A 12502-nucleotide genomic window follows, 5' to 3' on the forward strand; every position below is an offset into this window, starting at 1 on the left:
CAAATGATATAATGTATGTAAAGCCTTACACATTATGCCTGGCAGAGAATCAGCAAGCATTTAGTAGTAGCTATTATTATCAACAAAGAGGGCTCCTTAAGAAACGAAATAGGGGCGCCTGGGTGGCGCAGTCGGTTAAGCGTCCGACTTCAGCCAGGTCACGATCTCGCGGTCCGTGAGTTCGAGCCCCGCGTCAGGCTCTGGGCTGATGGCTCGGAGCCTGGAGCCTGTTTCCGATTCTGTGTCTCCCTCTCTCTCTGCCCCTCCCCCGTTCATGCTCTGTCTCTCTCTGTCCCAAAAATAAATAAACGTTGAAAAAAAAAAAATTAAAAAAAAAAAAAAAGAAACGAAATAGATGAACATAGGGGAAAGGGGGAAAAAAAGAGAGAGAGAGAGAGAGAGGGAAACAAACCATTAACAAACAGGGTTGACAGAGGGAGATGGGTGGGGGGTAGGCTAAGTGGGTGATGGGCATTAAGGAGGGCACTTGTAGTAGGTATTGTATGTAAGTGATGAATCGCTAAATTCTACTACTTAAACCAGTATTACACTATATGTTAACTAAAATTTAAATAAAAATTTGAAAAAACAAAACAAAACAATGAGGCCTCCTAATGGGCACAGCTTGGAATTAAGTGTGAGGAGTGTACTTCATATATGTCATATTGTGCTAAAATAAAACGTGATCTGTCCAGTAGCACTAGTTTAGGTCTAAGCAGGTCTCAGCTTTAGGACAGTGCTGACAATAAGTAGCTAGTAAGTCCGACTTTGAAAAATCATTTAAGCAACCTATCCCAAAGTGACAGGGTTAAATCAAGATCACTTCCAGATACAATACTGTTCTTTGTATAACAAATTTCATTCATTTTTACTAGAGGAGGCTACCAGTATCTTTCTAATTCCATTTTTATGGGTGAAATTTTTTTCTGCCCAATTTTTAAGTATTAACAATTTTATGCTTCACTGCAGGGAGGTAGATTGATTGGTGGCTGGGAAGATAACCCTTTTAAAGAAGAATTACAGATTGTTCTTAGAGGAAATCATTCTACTCCAGACTGGGCACTTCCAGAAGGACCAAATCAAGGATCAAAGGTCTTAGGTATGTGTTTCCGGATACCAAAAGTATCATGTCAGTTTTGAGAATCTATTTTTTTAAATTTTTTTAATGTTTATTTATTCTTGAGAGAGAGACAGAGACAGAGAAAGAGTATGAGCGGGGAAGGGTCAGAGAGAGGGAGACACAGAATCCGAAGCAGGCCCTAGGCTCTGAGCTGTCAGCACAGAACCCGATGCGGGGCTCGAACTCACAGACCACAAGACCATGACGTGAGCTGAAGTCAGACGCTCAACCAACTGAGCCACCCAGGTGCCCTGAGAATCTATTTTAAGACATATGGCACTAAAATACTTATCAGTTCGTGATGTTATGGTATCAGAAGATTTTACAGACATTTATTTATAGTAAAGCGTTATAAAAATAAATTTAAAAATGTTTAAATAAATCATGTCACACTAAAATAGGTATAGATGTGCGTATTTGAAACCAAAATATAATTCATTGCAAAACTAACATTAATCTCTCCATATGTGTATTATTTCTCCAATCTGGTTTTCTTTATAACTGTCTCTTTTTATAAATAATCATACTTTCTCATATCTTAGTGCTTTTCCCTTAAAAGGTAACTTTTCTACACATTATTCTACTTATAGTGTTAATAATCTGTGAATCAGTTGACTGCCATCAGTTATCCAGTCACAACTGTTGCTGAACTTTATACTTTCCTGTTGGATGTGTATGGCTGTACGTATTCCTATCTGAGCCTGGAAAGTAAAGGAACTGAGAGGGTTTATTTGGTCATGATTAATAACCAAGTTTATTAACACTGCTGCATATCTGTTGGAAAGATACATACAAGCATGTGCTGCAGTCGCTTTGCCATACAATTTCTAAACAGTGACAATCAGTAAATAGGGGCATAAAAAATGGCTTTGACTGAAGGAGTCAGCTCTCCACTGGTAAGTGTTCCAAGGCAGACAAATTCCATCTTAAAAAGAACTTGCTTTTATGTGTTTATTTTTTTGTTTCAAAAGTAACATTTCAAACAACATAAACGATACCAATAAAAAATATTAAGAAAAAGTATACATCTTTCCAATTCTACCCCATCATGAGGAAACTAGTATCTGTATTAGCAGTTTTTACATGTCTTCTCATGTTCTTTATATATGTGTACATTCATATTGCATATATTGATTTGTGGTTATAGTATTGTGCCTTTTACAAAAACATGGTCAAACTAAATATATTCCTATGCAGTTTTCTTTCTCAGTTAACATGTTATGGATATCTTTCTACGTCAATATTTACAGATAACACTCTTTCTTTTTATAGCACATTACCCTAATGTATTAGTATATTATAATTTATTCCATCATTCTCTTTTTTTTTTTTCAACCTTTATTTATTTTTGGGACAGAGAGAGACAGAGCATGAACGGGGGAGGGGCAGAGAGAGAGGGAGACACACAGAATCGGAAACAGGCTCCAGGCTCTGAGCCATCAGCCCAGAGCCTGACGCGGGGCTCGAACTCACGGACCGCAGGATCGTGACCTGGCTGAAGTCGGACGCTTAACCGACTGCGCCACCCAGGTGCCCCATCATTCTCTTATTGATGTACATTTAGATTTATTCCATTTTTCCAATATTTTCTAGTATTATGGTGGGCATTCCTATTCATGTATCCTTGTGCACTGGCTTTAATTTCTATGGACCAGATTCCTAGAAGTGGCTCAAAGAGCCAAAGCCATCTTGTATAACCCTGAGCAGATATCCAACTTCATTCCATTCATTCTAAAATATCCAATCACTTATTAAAATGAATGGTTTCATTTTATATTAGCACCTAACTCAGTACTATGTGGTGAATAAATAGAAGCTTTTCTATTTCAGGGGTGTTTGGTGAGCTGGATCTTCATGGATTTCCACGTTCAATATATAAAACTAAGCTCTCAGAAACTGCAGAGGCTGGTTCCAAAGTCCTATCTCTAATGGATGCTGTGGATTGGCAGGTACAGGAAATATTATGTGGTGGGAACTGAATACACACAGTGGGTCAACTTACAAAGGTTTCTTTTTTATTCTCATGGACATTTTTTTTCATAGGATTGATCAGATAAGAAATATATATTTTGCATTAACTTGCACTCAGAAGCTGACCTGATAGTAGGCATTTAAAAATTGGGATTTTATGGGGCACCTGGGTGGCGCAGTCGGTTAAGCGTCCGACTTCAGCCAGGTCACGATCTCGCGGTCCGTGAGTTCGAGCCCCGCTTCGGGCTCTGGGCTGATGACTCAGAGCCTGGAGCCTGTTTCTGATTCTGTGTCTCCCTCTGTCTCTGCCCCTCCCCCGTTCATGCTCTGTCTCTCTCTGTCCCAAAAATAAATAAACGTTGAAAAAAAAAAATTGGGATTTTAAAGGTCCTTCAGAATATATAAAGAACATTATTTATCTTTAGTTATGAAAGGAAAATATGAAAGTTTTTGAATGGAAAAAAATTTTTTATGTGTGTCTTTCCCATATTTCAGGAATATCAAGTAATAGTTAATTATATTAAAAAAACTGGCAAAATTTAAGAATATTGTACTGACCAATTTTTAATATAAATATGAATATATTTGCTTTGATCTATTTAATTTCTTAAAAGTATATTGCCTGACGGGGCGCCTGGGTGGCGCAGTCGGTTAAGCATCCGACTTCAGCCAGGTCACGATCTCGCGGTCTGTGAGTTCGAGCCCCGCGTCGGGCTCTGGGCTGATGGCTCAGAGCCTGGAGCCTGTTTCCGATTCTGTGTCTCCCTCTCTCTCTGCCCCTCCCCCGTTCATGCTCTGTCTCTCTCTGTCCCAAAAATAAATAAAAAATGTTGAAAAAAAAATTAAAAAAAAAAAAAAAGTATATTGCCTGTGATTTTATTTAGTGACTGAATTAAATTTGAGGAGATGTTGAGATAAATCATAATTTAGAATTCTTAATATCAAACACAAGCATATTTATTTTTAGAGACCTCAATGTATGTTTGTTCTTTCCGATAATACCATGTTGCTAATCAGATATAAATTAAATTAGAATTTTAAAAGTTATTATTAAGAAATAGAAACCTATTTTGAAAATTGTTCTTGAATTTGGCACTTGAATTTTTCTAAGGAGGGAGAAGAGATTGTGATAACAACTACAAGCTATGATTTCCACCAGACAGAAACTAGAAGTATCATTAAAGTCCTGCACGACCAGAAAATTCTGATTCTCAATGATACCCTTTCCTACACTCACCTTGGTAAGTAGCTGTTCTTTAAATAGATATGTAATTAACATGCCTTGAAATGTTCACATTTTTAGTGATCTCCTTTGTAATTACAACTATTTGATTTAAAAATCTAACATTTTTGAGGAACATTTCACTCTGATTGGTACTAGTACCCAAGGGGCACTACTGTATTGGCTTCCAATAGTCCCTGCTGTATGCATTCATTCATTCAGCAAATATTCAGCAAAGACTAACATGTAACATCCCATGGGGTAAAGTTAGCACTTTCTGTTTTAAGCAAGCTTCTAGGTGATTCTCATCCACGTGAATTTTGAGAACCCTTGAGCCAAGAGCATTTTTGTCCCAATTTGTTTTGTTAACACATTTCTCAGCTATAACTGCATTTAGAAAAGCTACAAAAAAATGGTAGAACCATAATTCTCAAGGATAGAAGGAATTCATCAGAATCATCTGAAGATGATCTTTCAACTTATAGGATCAGGGCTATCCCAGCCCCACTCTTTCCCCATTTGACATTCTACTTTCATCTGAATCTAAGAAAGTGGTAGCAGACAGGGGTGTTATGTTAGAAAAGCCATACAGATGCTTCTAGTGCTCATGAGAACTTCAGCTATAATGTGGCATGATTGATAGGCAGATGTTTGACGTTCATGGAAAAGAAACTTCAAAGAACTTTTTATAGCAGTATTTTGATAGAAGCATATGTATCTGTCATTCTATGTCACACATTTTTTTAAATCAAAAGGAAAAAGCTTGTTGACCAACACTGTAATTGTAAAACAAGTGGTTTTTATAAGTTTGACATTATAGATTCTTTCATTTAAACTACCAAACATTTATTTCTGTTGAAATACACCTGCTTGCCTTAAAATTTTGAGTAAGAGTTCTAGAAATGTAGAATGTAATTTAGATTATGTTTTACAAGTCATTAAGATGTAAGTGTATAGACTGCGCTTGATATGTTACTACACATTTGTAAAAAAATGTGATCGGTATAAAATATGCCATAGGAAAATTGGAACAAACCAAAGTTTAGGCATCATAAAAGATAATATCTGTGTGCTTCTGATTATCCATATGACCTTGGACAAATTATTTTACTTCTCTACTTCATTTTCTCAACTTGGCCTTACAACAGTGATTTAATTTATATGCAAACTACCAAGTAAACAATAACTTCATAATTGCTGATTATAATCATACTTTTGGTGTAAACAGAAGAAATGCTTTTTATTTATTTCATTTTATAAATTAAAAAGTATTATGGGGGAATCTAAGATGGCAACGTAATAGGAAGATGCTATAGACTCATCGTGTCCCTTGAACACAGCTAGATAACTGTCAAATCATTCTGAATACCCAAGAAATCAACCTGAAGACTGACAGAACAAACTCTACAACTAGACAGAGAGGCCACATGGAGAAAGAAGGTAGGAGGTGCAGAGACATGGGTTAGAAGAGAAACGAATCACTGTGGAGGTGCTGTGGAGAGGAGGGAGCCCTGGTCATGGAGAAAGGCAAGAGAGAGCATAGCACACAGGGGTAAGCACGAGGAGAACACTTCCTCAAAGTTATTGCCTAGGAAAACAGAGGGGCTGATTTTCGTGAGTTTTTGCAACCAGCAGGTCTGGAAGACTAGAGTTTTAAAGGTATGTGGGCATGGCTTGTATAGAGCCCTGAAGGTTCTACCCTGCTCCTGGAAAGAAGGCAGGCAAACAACCTGGGAGGCAGCTGGCAGAATCTGAGGAATGCCTAAAACACAGAGAGAAACTGTTCCCTCTTCTTGGAGCACTTCTGTGAAAGGTAGAATTCATGGAGATGCGTCTCTGTCTCGGCCATCCAGGGGCCTCGTTTCCCTTCCCTGCCCCTCAGCATAGCTGCAGAGCCACATGCAGCTGGTCTCTGACACTGGCTGCCTGGCCTGCCTCTTCCGAGTCCCACACCCCTGTGCTCTGGCGGGACTGCCCTTCTTGGTCAAGCCAGCCTCAGTCACAGGGTGGCGGGCCTCTCCCTCAGAAGACCAGTGCAGGTCCCCATCACACCATGTTCCTAAAGCCTGGAGTTTTAAAAGTCAGCAGGCTTGCCTGGGATAGAGCCCTGAGGGCACTACCCGGCTCCTGAAGTGAAGGCAGGCAGACAACTGGGGGGTGGGGGTGGGGGACAGACGGTGTGGAAACAACAATCTGAAAAATGTCTGGGACATACAGCAGGGAGATTATTTGCTGTTTTGGGAGTGCTTCCCTGAGAGGGATTGTGCCTGGAGGCTCCTCTCTGGGGGCAAAGGAGCTGCCTAGCACCATTTCCCACCCCTGTCCCTCAGCATAAACACAGAACCACCTTCAGTAAACAGCACAGCACCAACACTGGTTGCCTAGTCTACTTACACCAGCTCCCACACTGCTGTGCTGTGCCAGTATGGCCCTTTTCAATCAAGTGTGCCCCAATCCCAGCATCCTGGGCCCCTTCCTTAAAAGACCAGCAGAAATTCCTGCCCATACCATGTCTCCTGACCAGAGACTTCTGCAGGGCTTCAGTTCTAGTGGAAGTAGCATCAGGTCTCATTTAACAGGCAGACCAGAGCAAACCTACTTAAAACTCGGCACACTATGGCCAAGGACCAAACACTGCCCACTGCAGGCAAGGAGAGCCTCTGCAGACAACTAGCCTGAAGGATAGCAGCCAAAACACTATAGTAGCATACATCCAGCAGACACTAGAGACATGATCTTTTCCTCATAAAACCATCTAAGGAGCAGGACACATAACAGACTTTTCTAACACAAAGAAGAAGACATAAATTTAGACAAAATGCCAAGATGGAGGAATTCATCCCACATGAAAGAAAAAGATAAGGTCACATCCAGAGATCTAAGTGAAACTGATATAAATAACATATCTGATGGAGAATTTAAAGCAACAATCATAAGGATACTCACTGGGATTAGGAAAAGAATGGAAGATGTCAGGAAGGGCCTTACCACAGATATAAAATAGTTAAAAAAAATTGTAATGAAACATGCAACAACTGAAATTTGCAACTGACTGGAAGCAATGAACACAAGAATAGAAGGAGAAGGGGAATGAATAGGTGATATAGAAGCTAGAATAATGGAAAATAATAAAGCTGAACAAAAGAGAGAAAGAACTATGGATCACAAGGATAGATTTAGGGAACTCAGTGACTCCCATCAAATGTAATAACATTTATATTATAGGAGTCCCAGATAAAGAAGAGAGAGAAAAGGAGGAAGAAAATTTATTTGGGGAAATAATAGAAAATTTCCCTAATCTGGAGAAGGAAACAGATATCCAGATCCAGGAGGCACAAAGAATTCCCATCAAAATCAACAAAGCAGGCCAATACCAAGACATATTGTAATTATATTTGCAAAATATAGTGATAAAGGAAAAAATTCTAAGAGCAGTAAGACAAAAGTGGTCCCTAACTTACAAGGGAGGGTTCATAAGGCTAGCTGCAGATCTCTCAACAGAAACTTGGCAGGCCAAAAGGGAGTGGCATAATATATTCAACATGCTGAATGGGAAAAATCTGCAGCCAAGAATACTCTATGACAGCAAGACTTTCATTCAGAATAGAAAAAGACACAAAGAGTTTCCCAGACAAACAAAATCTAAAGAACTTTATGACCATTAAACTAGCCCTCCAAGAAATAGTAAAAGGGACTCTATGTGGAAAGGAAAGACCAAAAGTGACAAAGACAAGAAAGGAACAGAGAAATCTCCAGAAACAAAACAAAACAAAACAAGTAATAAAATGACACTGAATACATACCTATCAATAATTACTCTGAAGGTAAATGGATTAAACAGTCAAATCAAAAGACATAGGGTGTCAGAATGAATTACAAAAAAAAAACAAGACCCATTTATATGCTGCCTACAAGAGTCTCATTTTAGAACTAAAGACACTTGCAGATTGAAAGTGAGGGGATGGAGAAACATTTATCACACAAATGGATGTCAAAACAAAGGCAGAGTAGCAATACTTATATCAGACAAACTAGATTTAAAAACAAAGACTGTAACAAGAGATGAAGAAGGGCACTATATCATAATAAAGGGAACACTCCAACCAGATCTAATAATTGTAAATATTTGTGCCCCCAACATGAAAGAACCCAAATATATAAAACAAGAACAAACATAAAGAACTAATTGATAATAATACAGTAATAGTAGGGGCTTTAACACCCCACTTACAACAATGAACAGATCATCTAAGCAGAAAGTCAACAAGGAAACAATAGCTTTGAATGACACACTGGACCAGATGGACTTAACAGATATATTCAGAACATTTCATCCTAAAATAGCAGAATGCACATTCTTTTCAGGTGCACATGGGACTCCAGAATAGACTATATACTGGGTGACCAATCAGGCCTCAATAAGTACAAAAAGATTGAAACCATACCATGTATATTTTCAGATCACAATGCTATGAAACTTGAAGTCAACCACAACAAAAACTTTGGAAAGACCAAAAATGTATGGAGGTTAAAGAATATCCTGGTAAAAATGAATGGATCAATACAGAAATTAAAAAAAGATATTAAAAATACATGGAAACAAATGAAAATGAAAACACGATGGTCCAAAACCCTTGGGATGCAACAAAAGCAGTCATTAGATGGAAGTATATAGCAATACAGGCCTACTTTAAGAAGCAATAAAAATCTCCAATAAATAACCTAACCTCGTACTAAAAGGAGCTAGAAAAACAACAACAATTGAAGCCAAAATCCAACAGAAGAAGGAAAATAATTGAGATTAAAGCAGATATAAATGATATAGAAACTAAAAAAATAGACCAGATCAATGAAGCCAGGAGCTGGTTCTTTGAAAAAATTGATAAAATTGATAACCCCTAACCAGACATATCAAAAGGAAAAGAGGAAAGGGCCCAAATATATAAAATAACAAATGAGAGGATAAATTAACAACCAGTACTACAGAAATACAAACAACTATAAGAGAATATTATGAAAAATTGTATGCCAACAAATTGGACAACCTAGAAGAAATGGATAAATTATTAGAAACATATGTGCTACCAAAACTGAAACAGGAAGAAATAGAAAACTTGAACAAACTGATAACTAGCAAAGTAGTTGAATCAGTAGTGAAAAATCTCCCAATAAATAAAAGTCCTGAGCCAGATGGCTTTATAGTTTAACTCTGCCAAACATTTAGCGAGTTAATAACTATTCTTCTCAAACTATTCCAAGGAAACAGAAATAGAAGGAAAACTTACAAACTCATTCTACAAGGCCAGCTTTACCCTGATCCCAAAACCAGACCAAGACTCCACTAAAAAAGAGAACTACAGGCTAATATCCCTAATGAAGATAGATGCAAAAGTCAACATACAGAAATCTTTTGCATTTCTATACGCCAATAATGAAGCAGCAGAAAGAGAAATCAAGGAATCAGTTCCATTTACAATTGCACCAAAAAACATAAGATACCTAAGAATAAACATAACCAAAGGGGTAAAGATCTGTACTCTGAAAAGTATAAAACACTGATGAAAGAAATTGAAGAAGACACAAAGAAATGGAAAAACATTCCATGCTTGTGCAATGGAATAGCAAATATTGTTAAAATGTCTATATTACCCAAAGCAATCTATACTTTTAATCCAATCCCTATCAAAATACCACCAGCATTTTTCACAAAGCTAAAATAAACAATCCTAAAATTTGTATGGAACCACAAAAGACCCTGAATAGACAAAGCAGTCTTGGAAAAGAAAAGTAATGCCAGATGCATCATAATTCTGGACTTCAAGCTATATTACAAAGCTATAATTATTAAGACAGTATGGTATTGGCACACATAGAGAAACATAGATTAATGGAATAGAATAGAAAATCCAGAAATGAACCCATAACTCTGTGGTCAACTGATCTTCAACAAAGCGGGAAAGAATATCCAATGGGAAAAAGTCTCTTCAACAAATTATGTTAGGAAAACTGGAAGCAACATGCAAAAGAATGAAAGAGGACCACTTTCTTATACCATATACAAAAACAAATTCAAAATGGATTAAAAACCTGAATGTGAGACAGTAAACCATTAAAATCCTAGAGGAGAACACAGGCAGTAAGTGCTTTGACATAGGCCGTAGCAACTTCTTACTAGTTATATCTCCTGAGGCAAGGGAAACAAAACTAAAAATAAACTATTGGGACTTCATCAAAATAAAAAGTTTCTGCACAGTGAAGGAAACAATCAACAAAACTAAAAGGCATCCTGCACAATGGGGGAATAATGGCATATCTGATAAAGGGTTAGTATCCAAAATATACAAAGAATTTATACAACTCAACACCTAAAAAATAAATAATCCAATTAAAGCATAGGCAGAAAACATGAAAAGACATTTTTCCAAAGAAGACATCCAGATGGCTGAAAGACACATCAAAAGATGCTCAACATCACTCATCATCAAATCAAAACTACAACTGGTGTGATATCACCTCACACAAGTCAGAATGGGTAAAATTAACAATACAGGAAATAATAGGTGTTGAAGAAAATGTGGGGAAAGGGGAATCCTCTTGCACCAGGAATGCAAATTGGTGCAACGACTCTGGAGAACACTATGGAGGTTCCTCAGAAAGTTAAAAATAGAACCATCTATGATCTAGCAATTGCACTACCTGGTATTGACCCAAAGGATACAAAAATACTAATTCAAAGGGATACATGTACCCTGATGTTTCTAGCAACATTATCTACAATAGTCAAATTATGGAAAGAGCCCATATATCCATTGACTGATGAATGGATAAAGAAGATGTGGTATGTATGTATATACATACGTACATATATACACAGTGAAGTATTATTCAACCATAAAGGAGAGTGAAATCTTGCCATTTGCAACAACGTGGATGGAGCTAGGGGGTATTATGCTAAGTGAAACAAGTAAGTGCGAGGAAAACAAATACCATGTGATTTTACTCATACGTGGAATTTAAGAAACAAAACAAATGAATATGGGGGCGGGGAAGAAAGACAGGAAAAGCAAGAAACAGACTCTTAAATATAGAGGACAAGCTGATGGTTACCAGAGGGCAGGTGTGTGGGGGGATCGGTTAAATAGGTGACAGAGATTAAGGAGGGCACTTGGGATGAGCACCGGGTGTTGTACGTAAGTGTTGAATAACCAAATTCCACACGTGAAACCAATATATGCTATATGTTAACTGGAATTTAAATAAAAACTTGGAAAGAAAAAAATTAAAACTATCATAATTTCAGTCTGCCATCTATGTATGTTTAAGCATGCAAATCTAATTAATTCACACATTTGTGTTGACTTTTGGCATATTAGAAATTTATGTGGCCTGTGAATTACAAAGGAACTGATAAACACAGGTATTTCTCAGCATTGGTAATAATCTAGCTGTCCTTTCTGTTGTAGCTGAAAGATACCATGTTCCTGGAACAGGTCAGAGCTACACGTTAGCAGCTGATGTTGGGATACTGAGTAGGAACATCAAAATATTTGGTGAAGATTACCCAGGTTGGTTCAAGGAATCTTTTGGTGCACGTGTCCTGGTCAGCTCATTCACTGAAAATATGATGACATTTAAAGGTTGGTACAAATTTGAAATATAACATGGTCTCTTCTATGTTTAGTCATTTCTTAAACAATTGTCACTTCTTTTTAGGATCACACTGTTTAAAAAATTCAAGTGAGTACATTTTAAAGATCTTACTGGCTTTAATCAATGAGTTGTGAATCAGGCAGTGTCTGATCTAGCTCATAGAAAGGAGCCCCAAAGAGCTGTGCAAAATGAAATACTTTTACAGGCAGAAGGGAGCAGGTTACTTGCCTCTAGGGGACGGCAGGGGCTAATCAGGGAGATTACCTAACCAGTGCTGATCAGGTGATTCCTGACTGACTGGTTTAAGATTCCATTTCTGGTAGTGGAACTGTAATTAAGTTCAGTCTCAGTTTGGTGACATGGGGCTGAGCATAAGCAACTCCCAATTTGGGCCCGTTGTCTTGCTTTTAACACATGGAAGAATAAAGCCTTGAGAGGGATTATGTAAACCCAGGTGCTACCCTCAACAACCAAATCCCTAACATTTTTCTACTTATTTTATCTTCATAGACAATAAGAATTATTAATAATGACCTTAG

At 37.6% G+C, this 12502-nt stretch overlaps 1 protein-coding gene across 1 annotated transcript in view; it reads left to right on the plus strand.

Moving 5' to 3' along the window:
• PKHD1L1 (PKHD1 like 1) overlaps positions 1-12502 on the plus strand; it is a 167568-nt gene that overhangs the window by 107388 nt on the left and 47678 nt on the right. The window contains exons 56-59 of the mRNA XM_047074118.1: positions 970-1099; positions 2951-3069; positions 4203-4332; positions 11777-11950. Coding sequence (XP_046930074.1) covers positions 970-1099; positions 2951-3069; positions 4203-4332; positions 11777-11950 — 553 coding nt within the window. The remainder of the gene's footprint in view (positions 1-969; positions 1100-2950; positions 3070-4202; positions 4333-11776; positions 11951-12502) is intronic.

This window comes from Lynx rufus, unplaced genomic scaffold (assembly GCF_022079265.1).
Source record: "Lynx rufus isolate CCGP_SWC_20201006 ecotype Redwood Valley unplaced genomic scaffold, mLynRuf1.p SCAF_12, whole genome shotgun sequence".
In the NCBI taxonomy this organism is placed as follows: domain Eukaryota; kingdom Metazoa; phylum Chordata; class Mammalia; order Carnivora; family Felidae; genus Lynx; species Lynx rufus.